This window comes from Camelus ferus, chromosome 34, assembly GCF_009834535.1.
Source record: "Camelus ferus isolate YT-003-E chromosome 34, BCGSAC_Cfer_1.0, whole genome shotgun sequence".
Lineage (NCBI taxonomy): Eukaryota > Metazoa > Chordata > Mammalia > Artiodactyla > Camelidae > Camelus > Camelus ferus.
The window spans coordinates 20,333,995-20,358,076 of NC_045729.1; the positions used below are offsets into that span (position 1 = coordinate 20,333,995).

General features: G+C 64.5%; 2 protein-coding genes across 2 annotated transcripts in view; one reads left to right on the forward strand and one right to left on the reverse strand.

Annotated features, from left to right (window-relative positions):
• The window catches only part of CACNA2D4 (calcium voltage-gated channel auxiliary subunit alpha2delta 4), an 82,447-nt gene that overhangs the window by 6,623 nt on the left and 51,742 nt on the right, over window positions 1-24,082 (reverse strand). Inside the window, 3 exon segments of the mRNA XM_032473498.1 lie at window positions 1,953-2,015; window positions 2,201-2,245; window positions 3,077-3,138. Coding sequence (XP_032329389.1) covers window positions 1,953-2,015; window positions 2,201-2,245; window positions 3,077-3,138 — 170 coding nt within the window.
• Window positions 10,828-22,596, forward strand: LRTM2 (leucine rich repeats and transmembrane domains 2). The gene is given in 6 exon segments (XM_032473497.1): window positions 10,828-12,723; window positions 14,605-14,801; window positions 15,207-15,357; window positions 17,308-17,898; window positions 20,455-20,657; window positions 20,659-22,596. Coding segments are annotated over 4 exon segments (1,113 nt in total). The 5' UTR covers window positions 10,828-12,723; window positions 14,605-14,801; window positions 15,207-15,290; the 3' UTR covers window positions 20,911-22,596.

Consider the following 24,082-nt stretch of genomic DNA (forward strand, 5'->3'; position numbering starts at 1 on the left):
ACCAGCCCCACCCTACACGCGCGGCGCCGGAGTCCACCCCAACAGAAGCTTGGCTTCCCCCCCAGGAGGCCTCTTCCAGGACCTCCCCTCCCCCAGCCACTGATCTTGCATTTCTAGGTTCAAAGCCTGGCTCTCCCACAGCCGTGAGCTTTCCGGTTAATAACCTCAACTCGCAGGGCCTGTTTCTTTCTCTGCTGCAAAGTGGGACCAATAACGTCACCAGAGGTGGTGGGGGGCCCGCGTCTGCTGGGCCTCGAGGTGGGTGGGGAGGGCGCGGCGGGCTGTGCTGCGGGCGAGGGCGACAGGACACGTGGGGGCTCCACCAGGTCCCAGCCTGACTGTGAAAATCAAATGTCATTTCACTCACGCCCTGTTTAACAAAGGATGTGAGACGACTTTTAAAACCACATAAAATGTAACAAGACAGTAACAGTTGAGGAAACCAGGGTGAGTGCGCGAAGCATAAAACGACTTTTTGAAAAACACGCTCCCAGTTACTTTGCTACCAGGAATCAGCCAGCTGCGCCCAGGGACGTCAGGGCTCAGACCACAGACAGGTGTGGTCGGGGGGGCCCAGGGGTTACCCAGGGGCCTGGGCGGGGGTGGGCGCGGCCTGACATTGGGGCGCCTGCCTGGCCCTCCTGGGGCGGCCCCTCCCGGCAGGGTCAGCGCTGGGCCCACGGCCGAGCCGGCTCACCTACTCAACGCCAGTCCTCCAGCCAAGAGTACTTATTTTCAAACGATTGGGGAAAAGAGATTAATATTTCATGACACCCACCCAGAGGAAGCAGGCAAGCCCACCTTGCCTTCACCCCCACTGCCTGGACAGCCCCCGCACGGGCACCGAACCCCGCCCCAGGCCCCCAGCACTGCTGCCCGCTCCCGGCTGCCCTCCCCCGACGCCAGGTTCCCGCCCTGCTGCCCGCCTAGAGCCCCGACCTCAGCCTCAGCCCACACCTGGGTGCCCAGGCCCTTAGTCTGAGGGGAAAACAGAGGCCCAGGCAACCAATCCACGTGTCTGATCCGCGGCAAAGCTCGCCGGGCCACGTGCCTCACGCTCCTGGCTCATCCAAGGAGGCACTTGAGGGTTGAACAGGCTCCTTTTCAAAGCTGTGATTCCGGCTACGTAAACACAGGGCCTGCCTCCGGGCTCCGCAAACACAAAGCTGTGGTTGTACCTTCTCCTTGTGGGCCGGGGAGACGCTGCCTCCCACGGAGGCCTGGGTGCGCGGCCAGGCTGTGCGTTGGGAGCATCTCTGGACCTCTGCTCCCTCGGTTTCCACAAGGGAGTCCAGTCAGGGAGAGCGCACACAGCAGGAAGGCCCGGCCCCCGGCCCCACAGAGGTAGCAGGGGTCAGCGCTGTGGCCTGAGTCCCCGAGTTCACATGCTGGAACCTGCCCCTCCTCTGGGAGGTGATGAGGCCACGGAAGCAGAGTCCAGGCCACAGGACTGGTGCCTCAGTAAAGGGACCAAGGGGCTCCCTGTCCCTTCCGCGACAGGAGGGCCCAGCGGGCCCCCAGCTGCCTGCGCCTGGGTCTCGGCCCACTGGCCTCCAGGACAGTGAGATGCCCATCCCTGTGGTCCACAAGCTGCCTCGGCTCACAGACCTCGTTACAGCGGCCTGAGGACGGGAGGCAAGGGCGGGTCTGCGGTGGGCGGAAGGGGCTCAGGGCTCCAGGGGAGGCCCCCCCCAGGCTGCAGACAGACAACCCAGGCCTCAAGGTGCGGGCTGGTCTCTGCCAGCTGTGGAAGGAGACAAAACAGACCAACGTCCCCTCCGGGCACCTGAGTCTCAAAGCCCGGACTCTGTGGCCACGCGGGGCTGGCTCTGGCTTCAGGAAGAGACTCCGTTTTCGTCAGGCCTCTTACTCTGACTGGCTCTGGGCCGGGGCTGCCTCCAGCCTTCCTCTGACTGTTGAGGCCCTGGGCGACCCACCCCCGTCCCCCTCACCTCCTGGGGCCTCTCCGAGATCAGGATGAAGCCGTTGTTGTCCACGACGAAGCAGTCCAGGTCCTGCAGAGGTGCCCGGGTTGGGGGGTCAAGGCCAGGCCCCACCACAGTGCCCCGTCCACGCCCGGCTGCCCGTCTAGAGGGCGCCCTGTGTGGAGCCCAGCCCGCAGGGAAGGAAGGAGGCTGCCTGTGGGGGACGCGGTGGGGCCCCAGCCCGCTGCCCCGCTTCCTGCCGGGGAGGATCTTACACTGTCCTGGCAGCTCTCCAGGCACGGCCCCTCCGCAGCGCCACACTGGAGGAAGAGAGGGCAGCAGGTTGTGCATCGTTGAGGGGGGCGGGGGGGTTACGCAGTACACCTGTGGTGTGTGCACGGTGTGTGCACAGGGTGTGTGGTGTGACGTGTGGGCACGCAGAGCATGCACCTGTCGTGTGTGGCGTGCATGTGCTCAAGGGCTGTGCGCTGGAGGGTCAGGGCAGAGATGCAGGCAGGACCTTGCTAGTGACCTCAGCCAGAGCACACAGCCCAGCATCCTCCAGGGAAGCCAGGCCTGCAGCCTGGGCGACGGCAGAGGTCGGCCACATGGCTGGAAGCCGAGTGGGGCTCCTGTTCTTGGTCGTCCTGATGACGTGGTGGCTGAACTGAGGTCTGGGCTGGTGTGCCCTCCTCTCCCTCCCGGTCCCCCTACCCGACCACACTCGTGGTGAGACTTAGTGCTGTGGGGAAAGCACGGGGCTGGAGCAGCCGGTGGGGCACAGTGAGGACACCCTGGAGGCCGAGGGCTCTGCAGGAGCAGCAGGAAGGGAGGGGGGAGAGCAGGATGCCCGGGGGGACGATGGTCAAGGCTTGGACTGTGGTGGAGGGACAGGGGCCGCGGGGAGGATGCGCCTTCCTCTGCCCAGCGGGGCTGCGAGGGCAGCAGAGGTGGAGTGAGCGGCAGGCCCGGCCCGGAGCTTTGCCAGGGTCTGGGCAGTGGGAGCCCTGGAGCGAGGATGGCAGGGGCGAGGAGGGAGCCGACCAGGGCCCAGGAGGGGGCGGAAAGCCGGGCAGCTGGAGAAGTGGGTCTGAAGGTGCCAGCCCTCTTCAGGCGGAGATGTTGGGGACCCCGCCCGGCTTCATACGCACCTGCCGCGTGGCCGCCCAGAACGCGCGCTGCAGGAACTCCACCCTCAGCTGGACGCCCACGGCTGCAGGAAGCGGGAGAGGGGAGGGCAAGGCCACGCGCGTGTTTCGGGGAGGGGTTGGTCGTGGAGGGGGAAGAGACGGTGAGAGAAACCGTTAGAGATTCAATCAGAGGCGCATCAGCAGGTGTGTGGGGGGGGGAGGCGGCACCGGGCAGCTTGTGAACTGAGGTTCCTGGCGGTGGGGGGGTACCCATGGCTCTGTCTCCAGAAAGTGCCCAGGACAAGATGAGGTCAGCGAGCCCAGCGTCCACTGGGAAGACCGTTCTCCCCTTTCCCGCAGAGACCGGCCTGTTGTTCAAGGTCACATAACCAGACTGTGGGCTGAGGCTGGAATTCAGGGCCGTGGTGGTGGTGGTGGTGGTGGGGCTTCCAAAGTTTCAGGCCTCACACAGCAAACTCTCCTCCCGGTCCCTGCGCGGGGTCCCCACACGGTAAGGAGGCACCTTCCCCGCTGCAGGTGGGGACCAGGTTGACCAGGCTCGCACGGAGGCTCCAGGAAACCGGAGACACCCCCAGCCCTGAGAGCCGCGCTCGGATGCCGCCATGCCTCCCTGGGCCCCAACAGGCTTGGAGAAAGCAAGCCGGAGCTCAGATGCTAAGAAAATCTGGGGCTGAGAACAGAAAGCAAGCCAGGTGACAGTGAAAGCAGCAGAACAAAGAAACAGGGCCGGCTTCCTACCGTCTGGGACAGTAATACCGAAAGGGTGCTGAGAGCCAGGCACCCCAGGTCGGAGAGCCTGCGTCCTGCACACGCAGACCAGCCCCAGTCTCACTGCGCTTCACAGCGAGGAAACCTCGCCCACACCTGGCCCCTAAATACAGAAGCAGCCCCACCCCCTCGTTGTCTCTAACGCACCTGATTCTCCTCTGGGCCTGCCTCCAGCCCCCGAGGCCCCGCGGGGAAGGGGCCGACAGGCCCGGGCCAGGCCCCCATCAGGGCTCTGGTCCCCTCATCTGCGGGACACCCTACGGCCAGCCCGACGCCCCAGCACAATCACTCCGACTTCCCGGGGCGCAGCCTGGGGTCCAGCCGGGCACATGGAATAATCCTAGGGAAATCTGAGGGAAAAAGAGGGAGACCAGGGAAGGGTCAAGGGGCCAGAGCACGGCCCCGGGCTCGCACAGCTGAGAGCGGCCTCGAGGACACCCACACCTGCGAGGCAGACGAGCGAGAGGCTGCCGAGGCGCGAGTGAGAGCGTGCGGGAGACGTCTCCAGAACCACGGGGGCCCTGGTCCTCGGAGTCAGTGTGCACCAGTCGTCTGAAGCTTGTTGAAGACCCGGCCCCAGGGTTTCTCGTTCAGCGGGGCTGGGCCGCCGGGGGCGCTGCGTTCCCGGCCCGGCCGTCAGCACAGGCGTCAGGCGTCCCTGTCTGGCTGGACCTTCGGAGCAGACGGGCGGCTCTGACCTGCCCCGCGCAGCAGCCTTGAGCCCCGTGTTGCTACTGAGTCCTTGAAATGAGGCTGGGCTTGATTTTAAAATTTACTTTTAATTAATCAAGATGTAAATACTGCTGGCCGCCCTCGGACAGCGCAGTCCCGGAGCTGCCCTGAGCTCATGGGTGAGGACGCCTGGCGCCTCCCGGCAGCTCTGGGGCTGGGGCTGGCCGGCCTGGGCTGGCCCCGGGATGCCGGGAACCCCTGAGCTCCAGGGGGCTTTGCGGCTTCCAGGGTCAGAGGCGGGTGAAAGGAGCGGCAGGAAGGGGACAGGCAGGCCCACTTCTCCCTTCAGGACGATGACAACAGGCCCTGGTGCGGCCTGTGAGGCGTGTGCAGGGGGAGGGGCACCTCCCCTCCCCCACTTCTCTCCAAGGCCGCAGGAGGCCCCTCGGCGCTCCCCTCCCCGTGTGCTTCCTGTGAAGACCACCCTCCAGCGGAACTTACACAGATTTCTCTCATCTGCAGAAAAAGGCTGCACAAAAGAGGAGGAACCGTCTAACAACTGTCGGGGTGGGGGGCCCACAGGGGCTTGGAATGTGCGACTCTCTGGTCACCCTACCCTTGGCCCTCGGCCCAGCTCTCAGGCTCCTTCTAGAGCAGACTCTGCCCTCCACGCACCGGCCCAGCACCACGGCTCCTGGAGTCGGCACTTCTGAGCTGGAAGAAATTCTGATTCTAACCCAAGGAGTCCTGGGGGGGCGGGGTTAACTCTTCCCAGATGAGACAGGTTTGTAAGGTTCTTGGGGAGAAATGGAAACGGCGAGGCCCCAAGCGGATGTTCCCAAGCCAGGCTCCACCTCACTGCGGGGCCACCAGCTGCTCCAGGCAAGGCGGGTCCTTGTGGGACTTAGGCCATCGGACTGACATCCCACCTGGGTCACCTGTAGGCATTTCACACTTCACGTGTTCAGACCTAACTGGGTTTTCCTCCCCAAACCTGACCCTCCAGAGACCCCCTCAACCCGGGGGGGACACATCTTCACCCGTCATCATTTTCCCGCACCCCACCCAAGTTCCGCTGCGACTCTCCACTCCCTCCACCCCCACCGCTACCCCTGGGGCCAAGCCAACACCTCTGTCACTTGCGTTACTGCCACAGACCCACCCCCCACCCCCAAGCGGATCGTTCACCACACAAGAGCGATCTCCCTGAAGATCAAACCGCGTCTCTCCCTCCCGCTGCTCTTAGAACAAGATCTAAACTCCTTTGCAATCTGTCCTCCAAGACCCCACGGGAGGCCTCCCCCCCCCCCCGTCTCTCTGGTTTCTCCCTCAAACACACTGCTGTTCCCACCCCAGGGCCCTTGCACCAGCTGTCCTCGCTCCCTGGAGTGCTCTCCCCTAGAACGTTCCGTGGCGGCTTTCTCATGATCAGATCTCAGCCCAGCCACGGCCTCCCGGAGCGGAGACCGACCTCCCCGGACAGCCAGGTCTCCCCCTGGGCCTCCATCCTCTCCGTCACCTGTCTCCTTGTTTCCTAAGCAGCAAGACTCATTCATTTTATTCTCGTGTAGGGTCTGTCTTGCCCCTTAGAATGGGGGCTTACAGCAGACGGGGCTGAGTTCGGATCCCAGCACCCAGAATGGCACCTAGCATGCAGCAGGGCTCAATAAATACTTTCTGAGCTAAATACATAAATACTTGTGGCTTCCACTGAGTCAGCCACTTGACTGGGAAGCCAGTGCCCTGAGCTTCGGGCTGTGGCCCAAGCGCAGCTCTTCCCCCACGTGGAGGCCTGCCCTCCTGCAGAGGCCGGGCTGGACCGTCGAGCGCTGGCTGTGCTCTGGTGCCCCTGAAGACGCAGGAGGGGACCCCCCCCCTAAAAACAATTGATTCAAGTGAGACACAAAGAAGAACTTTCTCCAGCAAGAACAGTTAGACGCTGACAGCACGGAATGGAACAGAGTGGAGGAATGGAACGGGGGAGGCAGGGGAGCACCCGGGAATCCTTGCCAATCACTGCGCCTGCCCTCCCCGGTGGCTGTGCCTCGGGGCTTAGATAATTTCAAATCGTTCTGTTCAACGCCTGCCTCCTGCCTCGCAACCCAGATTGTGCTTTTCCACCCCAGACCTCTCCTGGGAGAACCCCAGGGCGCCCCTGGTCCCCATTCCACTGGCTCCGGCACCTCCTGGAAGCCTGCTGTGTGCAGGAGCGAACAACCCTTGGGACTGGGTTTGCAGACAGGACAGAGCTCATGGTGAAGACAGAGTCATGTCAGGCAGGCGAGGCCTTCTGTCCCTCCAGGCTGCTGTCCCCCATGCCCGGGCTTGGTGGGTCCTTGTGTTAGGGCCTGACCTGAGTCCCCAGTGGACCTGACAGGAGGAGAAGCCACCAGACCCCCTCCTCCTGCCCTAGCCTGTCCCCCCTCCCTGGGCCGCCTCCTGCCTTCCCTCTGCCTGCTTCCTGCAAAGCAGCTTTTCTTCAAGGTCTGCTGGGCTGGCAGACAAGCTAACAAAGCGCCCTGATAGGGCCACGGCGGCCGCCGGCTTATCAAGATGCACCTCTGTGCTCACGTCCTGGCTGTCACTGGGCCGCTTCGTCGTCGTCACAGACGGCAAGACAGAACAGCCTGCGCACACAGACGCCCTCCCTCCCTGCGGGGGCTGAGCCCACGGAGTCGGATGCTCTGTCCTCCCCCAGCAATTCTCCTGTGGGCTTTGTCCTCGACACCCAGCCGCAGACTGGGCTGACCTGGGTGGAGGGCTGCGGGGAAGCAGCGGCCCGTCTCTGGGGCACGAGCTGGGGAAGGCAGGCTGCTGCTCAGGGCGCCAGAGACCCCAGCCAGCCTGCCTCCTCCTTACAGGGCAGCCCAGGCTGGAGCCACCAACCGGCTACTGGCCGGTCAGTGAGCAGCCGTCCAGCCTCTGGGCCCGCTCCCCACTCGGCCAAGGGAGGAGGAGTCCCCACTGTGGGGAAGGGTGCGAACCACCCGCAGAAAGCTGCCACACGTCCTCTGTGGTCAGAGCCACAGGGTGGCCGGGGTCAGAGAAGACGCCCCGCTGCGCACTGGCCAGACGCAGCGTGCACAGGCCCCGCCTGCTGGTTGCGCTTTTACGGAGTGGGAGCCCCCCGGGCGAGGAGAGGGCTCCCGGCACAGGGAAGGCACCCTTCCTGCAGCTGGGGGAGAGGCCTTGTGTTTGGCGGCAGGAGGGCTGCGGGTGACCTGGGTGCTGGGCGGGAGGCGGGGAATCACGGGAGGTGGAGACACTCTCCCCCAGGCCCCTGCGGCGCTGCGTGCCTGGCGGAGCAGACGGAAGGAGAAGGCGGGATGCCCCGAGTCAGCGGCGCTTCCCAGCCCACCCCTGGTGCTGACGACAGAGGCAGACCCCTCGGGAAGCAGGCAACGTGGAAGAGGGGCACTGGGGCACCCCCCGCAGACCAGCCCCGAGCCCGCTCCGGGCAGGCGCGAAGAGGTGCCGGCAAGGCCGCCCAGGGCCCAGCTCCGGCGCGCCTCCCCTCGCTTGGTCCCTGGCTTCCTCTCCTTCAGATAAACACTGGCCTCCCCTTGGAATATTGATCTCTCCAGCTCCTTCGTCCTGATTGGCTGGTAAGGAGGCCTCCCCACTCTCCACACCTGTCTCTCCCCTCCGCGGCTACCCATCCAGACGAGAGCGGACAAGCCGGCCCAGGGAGGAGTGGCTGCGTCTGCTCACCCAGGGCCCTCCGCCCACAGGCCCCAGCGCAGACCCTGCGTTCCCCTCCCCAGCAGCCCTGGTCTAGGTCACTGAGGCTCGGTGACCTTTGCGTGACCATGTGACACTGGCTCTGTGCGATGGTGGGGGGCTTCCAGAGAACTGCCAGGCAGATGGGCCCCCAGGGCCCTTCCGGGTACCCTGTCTGGAATAAGTCCCCCTTTGGCAAGGGCAGGGTTCAGCTCTCCCCTGGTACAGAAGGGGTGGCAGACACTCCACCCCATCTCTGAACAGGACTCAGACCCAGTTTCCCAGGGCCTCTGTCCCCACAGGGAAGGGGAGGGAGAGAGCAGAGGAGGGCGGCAGCCAGGGGCAGGGGGAGCTTTCGGAGGTGGGGACGGCAGACACAGGGACCTGGTAAACAACTCCCCCACCCCGAGTTCAGGGGTGCTTCCCCCCAGAAGCAGGAGAGCGGCTCCGGTGTGTGCGCAGCCGTGTGCGCCCGCCTCCCTGTGTGCGCGCCTGTGTGTGTGCCTGTCGCTGTCATCAGGATGTTCCCCCGCTGTCACTCCCCTGCTCTCTGCTCCGCACACGCACTCCCCCTCCCCGCCTTCCCCTCTCTGCGGCTCCCTCGTCCCTCCCTCTCCTCCCCAGTGTGTCATTGACCCAGCAGCCCCGTCCCCTTGGCGGAGGCGGCCGCAGGCGTTCCTCTCGCTGCCGCCGGTACGCTGCGTGCCAGGTCCTGCTCGGGGGGCAGGCGATCAGGGACTCAGTGCCGCCCGCCACGCTCTGCTCACGGCGCTGCCTGCTTTCTCCAGGAGTCCCGGGAGGGGCTCACTGGACGGCGCAGAGCGACTGGATTCTAGGAGCTTGTTTGGATGAAGGTGAGTGCTCTGCGCTCGGCGGGGGGGCGCTGGGAGCGGGGGCTCGGGGACCGGGCCCATCTTCACTGGGTTCTCCACCTGCATGGGCAACTGCTGTTGCTTCCTGCCCGGGGGTGACTGCCAGGGCCGGGGCAGCGCTCAGGACTGGACATCTGGGCAGCCACAGGACACGGCGAACTCTGCTCTCCCGGTGCTGGGGACGGGAGCTGGGATTTTGCCGGGGAAGGGCGGGGGGCGGCAGTGCCAGTGCCAGATGTCGGCCCGGCGGCATAGAAACCGGTCCCTGCAGCAAGGGGAGCACCAGCCAAGAGCCCTGTGCTGCCTGCACGCCCAGCTCGGCACAGACAGCCCCGGGACCTCGGGTGCTGCGGACGGGCTGGCCCAGAGGGCCCAGCGGGGGGGGGGTGGCAGGCTGGAGGACTGGCGTCTGAGGCGCGGGCACGGCCCTTGGGGTGCTGACCTCTCTACAGGACACCCTCAGCTTGGGGTAATGGCCTTCAGGAGGCTGTCCTTGGACAGGGGTGCAGAGAAGCCCCCCCCCAGCTGGACCCGAGTCCCTCTGGCCGTGATGGAGCCTCTGGGAGGGGCGTGGCTGGGAGCGGACCAGGGCAAGGCGGTGCGCAGCCCTTCCTCCCGCCCTTCCCTGAGGCCCCCGGCCCGCCCAGGCCCGGTGGGGGTGGGGAGCCAGGCCGGGGCTGGGGTCCCCCAGCTGCACACCCCCTCTCCCTACAGAGGGGTCAGGAAGCCTTGGGGCTGGTGCACTCAGCTTAGGGGTGGGTGGTATGCAGCGGCCATGCTGGCTCGGCCCCCCAGGCTGGAGCAGGACACCGCAGGACCCAGGTAGTCTGACCGGGAGTCTGGACCTCCCCGCTCACTCCCAGGGAGCCCTCTGTCCTCTCCCTGAGCTGCGCTGTGCGCTGTCTGGGGTGGGTGGTGGGACGCTGCACCTGGCTGTCAGGGTGCGTTGGGCATCGCCTGGTCTGATTCAGATTGACACCCGGCAGCTTAGGTAACTCCATGGGCTTGGGGGAGGGGGGCAGACGGAGCACGTGGAGATGGCGGGGGAGTCAGCCGGGAGGGAAACCCGCAGCCACGTCCCCCTCCCCACCAGCACAGGCTCCACTCTGCCAAGAGAGGGAGACCAGGGAAGCCAGCCGGGGGTGGCAGAAGGCAGGGGTGGGGGTGGGGGGGAGGTTTCTTGAGCGACAGATCTGGTTCCTTTGGGGTTTGTCTGGAAGCAGCATCTGGGGCCAGGATGAGCGAGCCCTGCCCGCACTTCCAGGCCCCGACGCCGAGAGGCCCGGGGAGGGGTCGCAGGGGTGCCTGGGCCGCCCCGGGGTGGGGAGGGGAGGGAGGAGTTTGGGCCCAGGCCTCTCTGCACCCCTCCTGGGGCCTCCAGGGGCTCTTCCGTCCTGCTTCCCAGGGGTCTGACTGGCATTGGGAGCATCTGACAAGGAAACCAGGCTGCAGGAAGCCAGGGACGAGGATGGGGCATGCGTTTAAAACTGAACCAGGAGGTTTGCCTGCTCCAAGTACAAATACAGAGCTTTAAAAGCCTGCTCTGTGCTGCCTGGGCAGCGTGCTGTGGGGGCGTCGGCGGAGAAGAGATGGGAGGCCAGGGTCGGGCAGCAGGTGGAGGGAGCAGTCAGGACCCACTCCAGCCCCACCTGCCCCCCTGCCCCGTCCCCCGACCCAGGGCTCAGCTGTACCTCTGGGCCCTGCTGGGGTGGAGGGAAGACAGCACCCCTGAAGCCCCAGGCAGTGGCTCCACCCCAGCCCTGCCTCTCACCAGCCGGAGACCTTCCCCTCTCTGCAGAGTGAAGGGGTGCTGGCCTTGTCCTGGGTCAGGGACCCTTGACCAGCAGGAGATTCCAGGGGAGGGTGCACGCAGCTGGCCAGTGCCCTGTCCCAGGAGTCAGGAGCCCTAGGTCAAGGCGCAGGGGACGTTAATGGCTGAGGCTCAGACACCGACTTGGGGTGGGTGGACATGACAGCAGTACCAGAGGATGGACAGGGACAACAAACCCTTGTGGCTTTGCTGCAGGCTTCTGGCTGGAAACTGAGCCAACCCTGCTTGGAGGAGGAGTTGTGGGGGAGAAGCATGGAGAGCTCAGGGCCCCCACCCTAACCTGGGCCTCTGCAGGGCCAGGCCAGGCGCTCAGCAGGAAGCAGCCCCCACCCCCGAGTCTCCAGGGTGCTGCACCCCCACTCGCACTGGCAGGAGCACGTGGGCCCTTCTGCTCCCGCCACTGCCTCCCAAGCCCCTGGCTTCCCTGGTGCTCCCAGCCCACCTCCTCCCCTCAGCACACAAACCCCCTCCCTACACCCTGGGGAGACCCCCGACTGCATCTGTGACATCACTGGAGAGGGTGGTGGCTTGGATGGGGCCTGGCCCTCGGTGGGAGGGACGAGCTGCAGTGAGAAAGTGGACCAGGAAACGCCGGGGGCCTGTGAAGCACTGGACGGACGGATGGATGGACAGTCGGAAGGGTGCAGCCCCCACCCCCCTGCACAGGAGCCTCCACATGTGAGCAGGACCGGGCAGGGTGCGCCTAGAGGCCTGTAAATGCAGCTGAGTTAGTCACCAGGCTGCTCAGGCCCAAGGCTGCACTCTGCCCTCACCTGACATGAGGCAAGTTAGTGAATTTCCCAAGCCTCAGTTTCCCCATCTGCAAAATGATGTTAATAGCACTCGTAACCCAGGAGAGGCCTTAGGGAGACTGAGAACCACAGGCAGACACAGGTGTTCGTGGCTACGGTAACGGTTTCTCCCCAGAGTCTTCTTGCAGGAGGTGATGTGGTCAGCATCCGCCCCTACCCACGCCGCCCAGGGCTCCGCCATTCCCTGGCTTAGCCTCTCGGGAGGTGCCAGGGTCTACGGGAGAGAAGTGGCCCAGCCAGGGCTTCTCCAACTTGACTGTGGACATGAACGGCCTGGGACCTTGTAAGAAGCAGAGTCGCATCCAGTCGGCCAGGCCTGGGGGTAGGAACTTCCTAGGTGGGATGGAGCACAGTGCCCACCCGTCTGTCCTGGGGGGCACCCAGCTCCCTTTAGCTCCCCAGCCTCCTGACCCAACTCAGCCCAGCAGTGGAGGCTGGGGACCCGCTGGGTCTGTCCTTCTGTGTCCCTGCCCCCCGGGACCACGATGGGAGTGCCCTCAAGGCTGTGGGGCCTAGAGACTGCAGACCCCCCACCTCAACTCTTTTCTGTCCCCCATTCTCCACCCTCAGTGGGGACTTCCCTCCCAGACAGTGTTAATTTATTCCAGCGCCTGCCAGCAGCTGCTCTCCTGGCCTCCTAATGTAGGTCACCCTTCTCCCAGTGAGGCTCGATGCTTCTGGGGGCAGGAAGGGGTCTTTGGGTCGGAGGTGGGCTGGGAGGCAGAGGGCCCAGGAGCTAGGACGTGCTGGGCCCCGTATCCCCCAAGGGGCACTTCCATGGTGACCAGAGAGCACAGACCTGAGGGGCCTTGTTTTCATCATGTTTCTCCAGAGATCCCAGGGCCACCCCCTCCAGATGATGCCTCTGGGCCTGGCTGGTTTTGTGCAGGTGACATCATTTGAGGCTAGGGATGGGGTGCCAGGACCCGCACTCAAGGCCACCTTCTCCACAGACTGGTGCTCACTCTGGAGGTGACATTGAGGCCAGGGGAAGGTTGGGGGGCAGGAAGGGGAGCCCACCCAGAAGTGGGGAGAGCTCGGGTGGAAAAGGGGCCTGGCAGAGAGGCCTGGGCTGCATGGGCAGCCCCAAGTAGGTCTGAGTGTGGAAAGGGTCCTGGGTCAGGGGTGGCCCCCGAGGGGCTTCTCTAGACCCCACTTCTGGACTGGAGGTGTCCCCGTGCACCGTCTGCTGGGGCCTCTCGGGAACTGCCTGAGTGGCGGCATCTGAGGAGCGCCGGAGGGCTGCCAGCGTGTGTGTGCACGCATGCGCGCACGCGTGTGCATCAGCACGTGCCTGGCTGCACAGCTCCCTGAGGTTAGGGGGGGTGTCTGCACCACGTGCTATGTCGGACGCACACGTGTGTCCCCCCCCTGGGGGACACTGCTGGGGGACAGTCACCAGGGAGTGGGTCATGTCCCTGCCCAGTCGTGTGGCCCCGGCAGCTGGTCTCCATCTCTGAGCCTTGGGGGGCTGCAGACTGGCCTGGTGCCGGGTGGGTGCTGTGAGCCCCTGACACGCGGGTCCCTGCTGAAGGGAGGGTTGAGGGCATGGAGAGTGGACACTGTCCTGGGGATGGGGGTCTCTGAAGCTGTGTGTGAGTGCCCCATGATCAGGAGCAGAGACAGACCCAGGTGTGAGGCTGGGCTAGGAGAGAGGCTCCCAGTCACGCTGCCGCCTGCTGCCCCTCCCTGCGGAGGACGGGCACTGCCATCTCCTTGCGTCTCCCTGGGGCTCAAGCCCAGGCTTGGAGCAGTGGCCTAGACTGGCTTCCAAGGTGGCGTCCTGAATTCGGCAACTGCTACTCTTCCCTGATTAGACTGATCTCACGGAGGACAGGGTGTCACGGTCATCACTTGTAGAGACTGACCAGGACACCGAGGCCCAGAGCTTTCACGGCATTTGTGAAGGTTGCACAGGCAGGGGCAGCCGGCGGGGATTCGAGCCCAGAGACCACCCCGACCTGGGCGTCTGAGCCAGGAGGCTGTGGGGGCCTTACCCTGGGGGCAGGTAGAGAAGGCCCCTGGGCTGCTCTGGGCGGCTCCTCCGCCCCTAAAAGCGTGTGGAACTGGTTGCTTCCCTCACCTACCCGCTGTGGCCAGTACAACTCGCTCTGCAGCCCCCGCAAGGCTCTGAGCCTCCCCAAAGGGGCAGGGGTGAAGCCCAGAGCAACAGACAGCCCCTCCCCGGCGCGCCCCCCAGCGGAGCCCCTCCCTACCCGCCCCCACCCTGAGCAGGCGGCCTTGCTTGCACAGCTGAGGGCCCGCAGGGTGGCTGTAGCCCTGGGAGGCAGCAGCAGCTGTAAGCAGGGGCGGGGGGTGGAGGGGGGAGGCAGGAGAGGCCCCTCCATGCCCGACGGAAACCCTGCTGGATGCTGAGAGTCCAGGCTGAGCTTGGAGCCCCCAGCAGCTCCTCCCACCTCCTCAGCATCCGCTCTGCTCTGCCATTGGCTCCTGGGCTCCCAGAATTAAACCGGCTGTGGGAGGGGGAGCAGGGAGGGGGCCGGCTGCAACCAGGAGATGCCAGGGACCAATGTGGCAGCTAAGGAAGGGAGGCTGCTGTGCCCTTAGAAGCAGGAGGGGCCACCATGGCTGCCCCTCCATCCCAGTCTGTCCTTTCCCCACTGGGCCCTGGGCCAGTGGCAGGACAGCCCGCGGTCCCCAGTCCCACCCCTGTGATGGGGCCCTTGGCCATCAGGGGAGGACTTGTGCCACTGGGCTGGGGGGCAGGTCACCTGAGAAGGGGGAGCTCCCCTGTCCCGCAGGGAGAGGAACTGCCTTGTGCACCCCGACCTCCCCAGTCCTGCCCTGCGTCCTCATGCTCTGCTCTGCCCCCCTCCCTCATGCCATGGGCAGACTCTGCAGGAGCCCCTGAGCTGATGCGGTTCACAGACCTGCAGGTGGAAGACGGAGCTCGACTGCTCACCTCCCAGGGAACCGTGGTGGGGACGCAGGGGGCCGCCCGGAGGCCAGAGCGGGACCTGGGCCTCACCTGCCCCCCGACGGCCGCCCCCATGCACGGCCTGGTCTCTGCCTCCTCCTCGGGGGCCATGGTAAGGGAACAGTGGGCTGGGAGCCGGCAGAGACGGCCCTCAACTTCCGCACCTGGGACGTGGGGGAAGACCAGACACACTTAAGAGATGGACCAGGGAGACAAGAAGAGGCAGAGAAAGGCTGGGGGGGGACAGTGACTGCACTGCCCAGCCCAGAGCTCAGCACACTGTCCTGCCTGAGGGCTCCTGGGATGCCCGCTTACCTCCGTGCATCCCCAGTCACTGAGGGACACTGCGGGTCCCTGGCTTCTCGGCCCCCTCCTCCCCTTCTCCCCCCACCCAGGGAATCATAGCTGAGAAGAACCGGAGAGGGCTGTAAAGAGACACCAGGCCCCCGCCCTGACCCTGAGCTGGACTGGGCCTTGGACGCCTGCTTCTGCTCAGCTGTCTCTCCCTCTCTCCCAGGACTGACCCATCGGTCCGAGGGGCTCCTCTGTCCCCAGAGGTGCGGGGCCTGCGAGCCTGCGAGCCTGCGAGCCTGCAGCCACCATGCTGGCCCCGGACAGCGGCCCTGAGCGGAGGACCCGGCTCGCCCTGCAGTGGAGGCAGATCTCCTGTGAGTGCGGCGGGTCGGGCAGCGGGGCAAGCGGGGATGATGCTCCCCGTGTCCATGGCCTGGTTCTGGGAAGCAGGGCTCAGCCCCAACGGTCCTGCAGGTGGTACCTGGGGAAGGGGCAGGCCGGGAGCCGGAAGCCCCACGGGCAGCTCTGTGTCCCCAGGTAGGTCTGCTCCTGCCCTGCAGCCCCAGCGTGTCCTGCCCCTCCTGGATCAGTCTCCCCCACTCTGAGACAGAGGGACCGCGTGGGCTCGGGGACGCAGTGCTGGAAGGGACCCCAGGGACCGATCGGGTCCAACCCCTCCCCATGCACATGGGGAGACAGAGGATGTCCACTTCCTGCAAGTCGCCTGGGTGAAGGGAGCCCTGAGACGTCTCACAAAATACAAAGTGGAGGGGCCAAGGTCTGCCTGGGGCCACATGATGAGAGGGAGGGACAGTCCCGAGGGACGTTCCTCCACCTGACCTCTCCCCTCGCCTGGTCGGCCGCCTGAATTATTCACCGTGTGGAGCAGCTGGTCCCCGGCCACCTGGCTCCCCTTTCAACCTGCCCCTAGCATCCCTGAAAGCCTCACAGGACAGTTATGCTTTCTTGTCACTAGAGCGTTTACGCCAACCCACGTTCCTCGGGGGAGGTGAGGGAACAGTGGCCTCTGGTTACCTCAGTCCTTTTGAGAGGGAGGCTGAATGGGTTGAATGTTTTTCTGGGGAAAGTGAGGTCTGAAGAATGTTGACTTGTGAATGGCGCAGGGGTCGCAGGGCAGAGGTTGTGCAAGCAGGTTGACCTGGCCCAGACACCTTAGGGGGTAAGAGGGTCAGCGGTCCAGCAGGTGACCCCAGGTGGCCGGAAGGGCCTCCAGTTGGCATCCACAGCCACCCCGTGCTCGTTTCCCCTTGAGAACAAAGGAGCTCAGGTGTCAGCCTTGCGGGGTGCCTCTCAGGTGTCACCAGCCCTCCAGGAAGGGGACACGGTCCTAGCTGTTCCTCCAGGCCCTGCCCTTTGGGAACCAGACACCAGACCCCATGCTGGACAGACCCAGGGCTGTCCCTTCCAGGCACCTGCCCCTCTGGGTGGAGCCAAGTGGCCCGAGATTCCTCTGGGACAGGTGGGCTCCTCCCTCCCCTTCCACAGTGACACCAGGACAGCCACGGGCGCTCTGTGGTCTCTGAGAAGGGGTGGACCACGAGGCGAGCTCCTCTGCGGGGACTGCTGTCTGAGCGCCTCCTCCCTCGCCCACTGCAGCCCCAGGCTTGCTCCTCAGAGGGGTCCCATGGGACAAAACAGACCAGTCCTGCAGGAAGTGGGAACGGGAGCCCAGTCTAAGGGGCATGGTGGGTTCAGAGTGAGAACAGATATGGGGCTTGTCCCCAGCCACGACTCGTGTGGCTTGTGTCTCCGTGTTCTCCACGTGGAAGGGGAGCTGGGCACCTCCTGCACCTCCCCCTCGCCATTTCCACAGCGGTCTCTGGGGTGAGGCGTGGGTGGGGCTCGCCTCCCGCCTCACCCTGAGTTGCTGGTGGGTGGGACTGGGAGGTTGTAAGGTCGGGGTTGTGTGCCCTTTTGGCCAGCCGCACGGCCCTGTCCCATGCCCGGCCATCAGCCCAGGGCAGCTCCAGGTGGGGGAGCAGTGGGGAGGGAAGCAGAGCCATTTTCTCTGGAAAGGACACCACTCCATGGCAGCGACCCCGGGAGCGGAATGTTGGGAGGCTCCTCTGACACCCCCAGACGCTGTCGTGTACATCGGTGGTGGCCGGGGAGATCCGCTGCTCACGTGGCAGAGCCGCAGGGTGGCCAGTTATGTTCCTGCGTGGCCGGGAAGCACTTGTGCGTCGGGTGGCTTGGCTGGAGGAAACGAGCCCAAGGCCGCCATGACGTGCCCCAGCCAGCAGGGGCGGCTGCAGGACACGTGACCCCACGGTGGCTTTCCTCCCCCCACCTGTCCCCTGCAGGGCTCACCTGCTGGGCCGCCCTGTGCGCGGCGGAGGCCCTCCCCGCCTGCCCTTTCTCCTGCACCTGCGACGGCCGCAGCCTGGAGGTGGACTGCAGCGGCCTGGGCCTCACCACAGTGCCCCCAGACGTGCCCGCCGCCACCCGGACCCTCCTGCTCCTGAACAACAGGCTGAGCTCCCTGCCCAGCTGGGCCTTCGCCAACCTGTCCAGCCTGCAGCGTCTGGACCTATCCAACAACTTCCTGGACCAGCTGCCGCGCTCGGTGTTCGGGGACCTGGCGAACCTGACGGAGCTGCAGCTGCGCAACAACAGCATCCGGGCGCTGGACCGGGACCTGCTGCAGCACTCGCCGCGGCTGCGCCACCTCGACCTGTCCATCAACGGCCTGGCCCAGCTGCCCCCCGGCCTCTTCGACGGGCTCCCGGCCCTGCGCTCCCTATCGCTGCGCGCCAACCGCCTGCAGAGCCTGGACCGCCTGACCTTCGAGCCCCTGGCCAGCCTGCAGCTGCTGCAGGTGGGGGACAACCCCTGGGAGTGTGACTGCAACTTGAGGGACTTCAAGCACTGGCTGGAGTGGTTCTCCTACCGAGGTGAGCACGGCCAGCCGGCCCTGCCGGGGAGGGGCGGGAAGATCGCCCCGCCCAGCAGGGGGAGGGACAGGAGGATCCCCCGCCCAGCAGGGGGAGGGGCGGGAAGGTCGCCCCGCCCAGCAGGGGGAGGAGTGGGAGGTCGCCCCGCCCAGCAGGGTCCTGGGGCTGCCAGGACTCAGGGCCGGCTGGGGAAGGTGGCCCTACCTCTCCACCAGCCTCTCCACGGAGCTGGAGCCTCGAGCAAAGGGGCTGGTGATCCTCTCCCTCCTCCTCCCGCTGCCCGCTTCCTTCCCGGCCCCTCCGCTCCCGGCCTCCCTTCTCCTCAGACTCCCTCCAGGTAACTCCATCTCACTGTCGTAGGTCTCATGATGGACCTGAACACACAGTAACCACACAGAAACGAACTTTCCTCCACCTCTGGGCTTCCCTGGCACCGGAGGAGGAGGAATAAGACCACCCGTGCCCTCCTGAATAACGCAGCCCCCTAACATACCCAGTCTCGGGCGGTGGGGGACAGAATTGAAATCCACAGATGAAACCAGATTTTGATGATCTCAATTCCTTCTGCCAAGAAGCACTGTTATCAAAGCTTTTACTGAGAAGCCAAATGCCTGTGGCTTCCATTTCTTTCCCTTCCTCCTTTCATTATCCCGGGAGAGTCCTAAGATGACCCCTGAAATGATTCCGTGAAACGGACAAGGAGGGCAAGGAGTGAGCCCATGGGGCAAAAGAACCACATCTGGGTTGGCCTCGTGGCTCTGCCACTTACTAGCTGTGTAAGTGATCTTGAGAAGTCAATCAACCTCTCTGCGGCTGTGCCCTCATCTGTGAAATGGGGCAAAAAAGAGTATTTCAGAGAATTATCGTGCAGATAAGTTGGTTACGCACGGCAAGTGTCCGGAAAGGTACTCAGCATGAAGTCAGTTCCCGGTAAAACTGACACGCACGCTTGCTTGCGGGCTGTCCTCATGATACCAACCGGGCTTAATTAGACATCATTTGGTGCCCAGCCCCAAGCAGGCATTCCCTGAATATTTGCTGAACGGATGGATCGATGTGAAAAGGACGCGAATGCTCTCAGCAAAGCCCCCAGCTCCTTCAGCTTCACGTGGTTTCCCATCTAATTACTTGCAGGACAGTCTCATGTGTGAGTTAACGGAAAACACCTAACAAACGAGCAAGTGCTGGCAAGCGCTGTAAAGCTCTCGTCTCCGTGGCGAGTGTGCATTTCTGTGAGTGAGGAGACGATGGTGAGTGCAGGTGTAGCTCCCGGGCCACAGCCCCCTCTGCACAGCACCGCCTGGGTGAACCCTCAGAGCAGCTGCCTGAGGGGCCACTCGTCTACGGCCAAGAAGTTAAATGAGTCAGGTAGTTTGCACAAGGCGATGCAGTCGGGAGCCACCGCAGGTTTTGGGAGCAGGAAGGTAAGGGCCCTCCCATCTTGGCGCCCGGCTCCGGCAGGTACAGGGGCCCTACACACACTTCACCGGCATAAGCCGTGCGGCAGGCAGTGGGTGACGCAGTGTCCTGGAGGGCCAGGCCTGTGTGTCATCCGCAGGGGTCACAGGGACTAAGGGGCATGGAGGGGAGTGTACGTTTTAGGAAGTTTTCACTAGCAGAGTTATTTTCAACGCACTCCTCGGTGGGGGGAAGAACAAACCAAAACCAAAACCCAAGGCTGTTTTCCTCAACACCCAGGAAAGATTGATGTCTTTTGTGTGAGGAGCTGCGGCAGCCAGGCTGGGAGCAGCGCAGGCAGTGACAAGTGGCAGGAGCGGTCCCTTCAGCGGGAGGCTGGCGCCTGCTGCTGGAAGAGGCCAGAATTGTGACCTCCAGGGGGTCTGGGCAGCTCTTCTCCCCACCACCTGTGCTCGCTCTGCACCTGCCCCACCAGGTGGTGTCTGGCTTGGCCTGGAGGTGAGCCTGTGCTGTTGGCACTGGCCCCTCCTCCACCCGTGGGGGTCTTCACCTTCCCTCCAAAGAGGCCTCTGCCCTCCAGGTGCTGGGGAGGGGTGTCCGCTGATGGGGCCGGCCCTGCTCTTAAAGAGGCAGCTACTCTCTGTCCTCCGAGGAGGCACCTTAGGCAACCAAAGGTCCTGCGTGGAGGAGCAGAGGCCCTGACCTCTGTCCTCTGTGTGAGCGCGAAGAGCTCAGGGGGTCAGGACACTGTGCTGTCACAGCAGGGTCAGCAGGAATTCGGGGCAAGGAGCACCGGGCACTGCGATCCGGGTAGGGCACCTGGGGCTTTTGACTCTGGGGAACAGGTGAGACAGAACTGTTTGTGCTTCCTTGTAAAGTGGAAACAGGGACACTGTCCACCCTATGCAATGTCCGCACGGGGTAAATGACCTGATGTGCGTCCCTCCTTTCCGCGGCCCTTGCCCTGATAACTGCTAGTCTCCCCTCCCTTCCCCTCCCGTGGACACGACTCCAGGACTGACGGCGCTGTCAACAGAAACTAGCCCTTCTGGGCCCTCCAGTCAGGACCTGGGTCTGGGGGAGGAAGTGCTGGTTCCCGATACCTGGCCAGCCCCCTTTTCTCTCTCCTGGATGCAGGGGGGCGCCTGGACCAGCTGGCCTGCACCCTGCCCAAGGAGCTGCGGGGGAGGGACATGCGCGTGGTCCCCGTGGAGATGTTCGACTACTGCTCCCAGCTGGAGGACCAGAGCAGCTCGGCCGGGCTGGACGTCCCGGGGCCGCCCTGCACCAAGGCCAGCCCAGAGCCTGCCAAGCCCAAGCCGGGCCCTGAGCCCGAGCCAGGAGCCCAGCACCGCCTGCCCACAGAAGCAGAGGCCGCGGCCGGTGAGCGTGCGGCGGGCGGTTGGCACAGTGATCATTGCGGGGGTGGTCTGCGGCATCGTCTGCATCATGATGGTAGTGGCCGCCGCCTACGGCTGCATCTACGCCTCCCTCATGGCCAAGTACCACCGGGAGCTCAAGAAGCACCAGCCCCTGATGGGCGACCCGGAGGGCGAGCACGAGGACCAGAAGCAGGTGTCCTCTGTGGCCTGAGCGCCCTGGCAGGAGGGGCCGGGGAGCAGGCCAGCCCTCCCTCCGCCTCCCTCCCTTTCCACTTTCCTCCCAGCCTGCCGGCACACGGGCCACGCCTGTCTCCGTGACCTCCCGAGTCTTTGGGAGCCACCACTGGGCTCACACCCCTCTCTTGGCCACTGAAGCACTGGACCACAGGGCAGAAAGGATGTGTGTGTGAGCAGAGGCTCCTGGACCCAGCGCCCCCATGCCCCTCTGGCCCCGGGTGTGATCACGCCTGGATATGCTCTGACCTGTGGCCCTACCCACCCTGTCTGCATTTAGGGGGTGGGGATGGAGTGGCGTGGAGGTTGGGCCGCTTCTGTAACTCTCTCCTAAGCCGGAAAGACGTTGGGTCCAGCCTCCATCTGCTGGGACTCACGTGCAGTCAGACCAGCCCTGCCATCTGGACCCAGCACTTGGAAACACTCCCTCGCCGAAGCCGTCTGTCCGTGTCCCCGACCACATGGCTCCGGGACCACTGATCACCCTCACACAAACTCAGCTCACCACACGCACAACCACAAGGGGACAGAGGTCTGGGGCCTCGGGGAGCAGAGCCAGGCAGCCCCTGGGTCTCTGTCCAGCCCTCAGACCACACAGCCTCCTGCTGGCTTGTGAATATTCTCCAGCCAACAGGGAGGAGCCCGAACCCAGAGCACAAGAATTCCTTTCAAAGCCTCTCAGGAGGCCCCGGGGTGCCGCTGGAGGAGGCTGCCGTCACCATGGTAACCCGCTCACACGTCTCCTGCTGGGATTTCCAGGGACACCGGCCCAGGGGCCTCGAGGCTGCGGTGTATGTGGACAGCAGCCTCCCAAGGGCCCACCACATACCACGCCTGTAGCCTGCAGCCCCAGAACCGCCGCTCTGCACTGCTCACCGCCCCCTACTCCAACCCCACATCCCTGAGCCTGTGACCTTGTGCAGGGACTGGGTCGTGCTCTGTGACTGGTGGCACCCTAGCGGAAGCTCACTGCCTGCCGACCTGTCCCAAACAGGCCCCAGGAGCAGGGAAAGGACCTCGAATTCTGCTCAGACGCATCAGTAATTGGGTCCCTTTCTCAGCGCTTTGTCAGCTCAGCCTGGCTTCCCAGAATCCTTCATGACACCTGGACTGGGGCCCAAACCAGAGCATAGGCCGGGGGGCCCACCTGCCCTTTATCTGTAACCCACACTAAAGGGACAGAGATACGTGCTTGCAGGGCTAGGGGGCGGGCGAGCTATGCAGTGGGGGGCGGTCACTAGTATCCTTTCCTAGCTCTGCCCCTTCTGGTGAGTGTGACCTCGAGTGAGCCCTGGGCTCCCTCTGCAGGGGACACCTGCCAGGGACACAAATTTCCCCCTGGCTGACAGAGGGTCGGGGGCATCAGGCTGGTTTCTGGCTCTGGGACGGAGGTCTTGAGGTGGGGGCCGGGGGAGGCCACCAGAACACACGTCTGAGGCAGGACAGGGAGGGGGAGCTGGGCACAGGCTGCCCACCAGGCTGGCCCATAGTCCCCCTTCTTTTGGGGTGCCGGCTGACACCAGATCTGGGTATTGTCTGAAGGGAGCTGGGGAAGGCTGGGCATTGTCAACAGTGGTGTCTCCAGCCTGGGACAGAGATTTTTAAAGGCAAAACTATATTTCTGGCTTGTTGTTTCAGAAGACCAATAAAGACTGTATTTTCCTACTGTGCATCCTGCTTTCCTTGGGGGGTGGGCAGTGGGGGCCGAGGGCTGGTTGGGAGGGCTCTGCGGCTGAGCACAGAGCTGGCCGCGGGCAGAGGAGGGAGGTGGGAGGCCCCTTCCTGCTCCCCGCCCCGGGCCAGCGGGGCGTCCCTGCAGCAGCGGCGTGGAGGGCTTGCCTTTGCCCAGGACCCTGGCCTGATGGGAGGCCGGCGGGCTCCCCGAGCACAGTGGAGGGGACTAGGTCTCACCTGCCTCAGGGAGGCTGCAGGGGTTGGCAGACGTGCAGGAGGGACCCGCTTAACGCTTTGCACTTTCAAGACGGGCTCTAGGGACAGGCCGACAGCACTCTGGGTTCATAAATATGATCCCTCCTAAGGGGTGCAGAATCAGAATTACGGACCCAAGGTTTGGGGATGGAGGCCAGGAGAGGAGGTGACCGAGAGGGCAAGGCCTCTGGGCTGCTTGTCCACCTGACACCCAAGTGACCCTCCTTGCCAGATCGGCGTCTGGCTGACCCGGTCTGGCTACATGGGTCATGTCTTCAGAGACCAAGACGGAACTCTCTCCTGCCCAGGAGCCCTGCCTTGGGTGACACCCCAGAGAGCCAGGAGCAAACCCCAGGGGGAAGGGGTCCCATTCAGCTCCCCGTTCCTACCCCCATTCCTGGTGGGGTAGCTGGGGAGAGGGTCCTCCCGTGGTCCCGCATGGACAACAGAGCTGGAGATTAGCCACAGCCTGCACGGCCAGGGAACGCGCTCCGGGGTCTAATGCTGGGCTGTGCGCACGCAGGCGGAACTCCGGGGAGAGGGGCCATCAGGCAGCCCCAGACAGCAGCCCCACCGCACAGGGCCTCTGTGCCAGGGAAACACGTGCAGACGGTGGTGGCACCACTGTCATGCTTGGCCACATTCCCCAACCCGGGCCTGGTTGGCACAGAGAACTGGAGGCGGATCCAGATCAAAACAGCAGGTTCCTAGAAAGGTTGTGGAAACTGTTGCTAAATCATCTGCTGAGAGGTTGACCGATCTGTCCTCATTCATCGCTCGCTCGCTGGCCCCGCAGCTGCCCTGCCACCCCTCCTCGGCCCCACCCCTGCACAACACGGATGTGCTCCCAGCCTGCCTGCCACACAGCAAGCTCATGTGCACAACAGGGACGGCCTGCCAGAGCCGCCAGCCCCTCCTCGAGCCGCGGGCCCAGCTGGCCCAGGGTCAGGGAGGCTGAGTCACAGGCCAAGAAGAGGAAATTGCCAGAGGAGACTGGAAAACAATCCAAGCAGAAAGGTGTCCTGCGCCTCATCCCTTTCCTAGCACACCCGCGCCGCCCGGAGCATCAGAGCCATTGTCTGCAGCGAGTTAAAGCGGCAGCACCAGGACACGGTTTCCATGGCAACCCCTCCCGGCTCTAATTCGGGCTGAGTTAAAATGATATCGAATAATTGGAGAGTGCAGGAGAGCGCAGAGGCAGCCTGACCTCGCATGCTCCT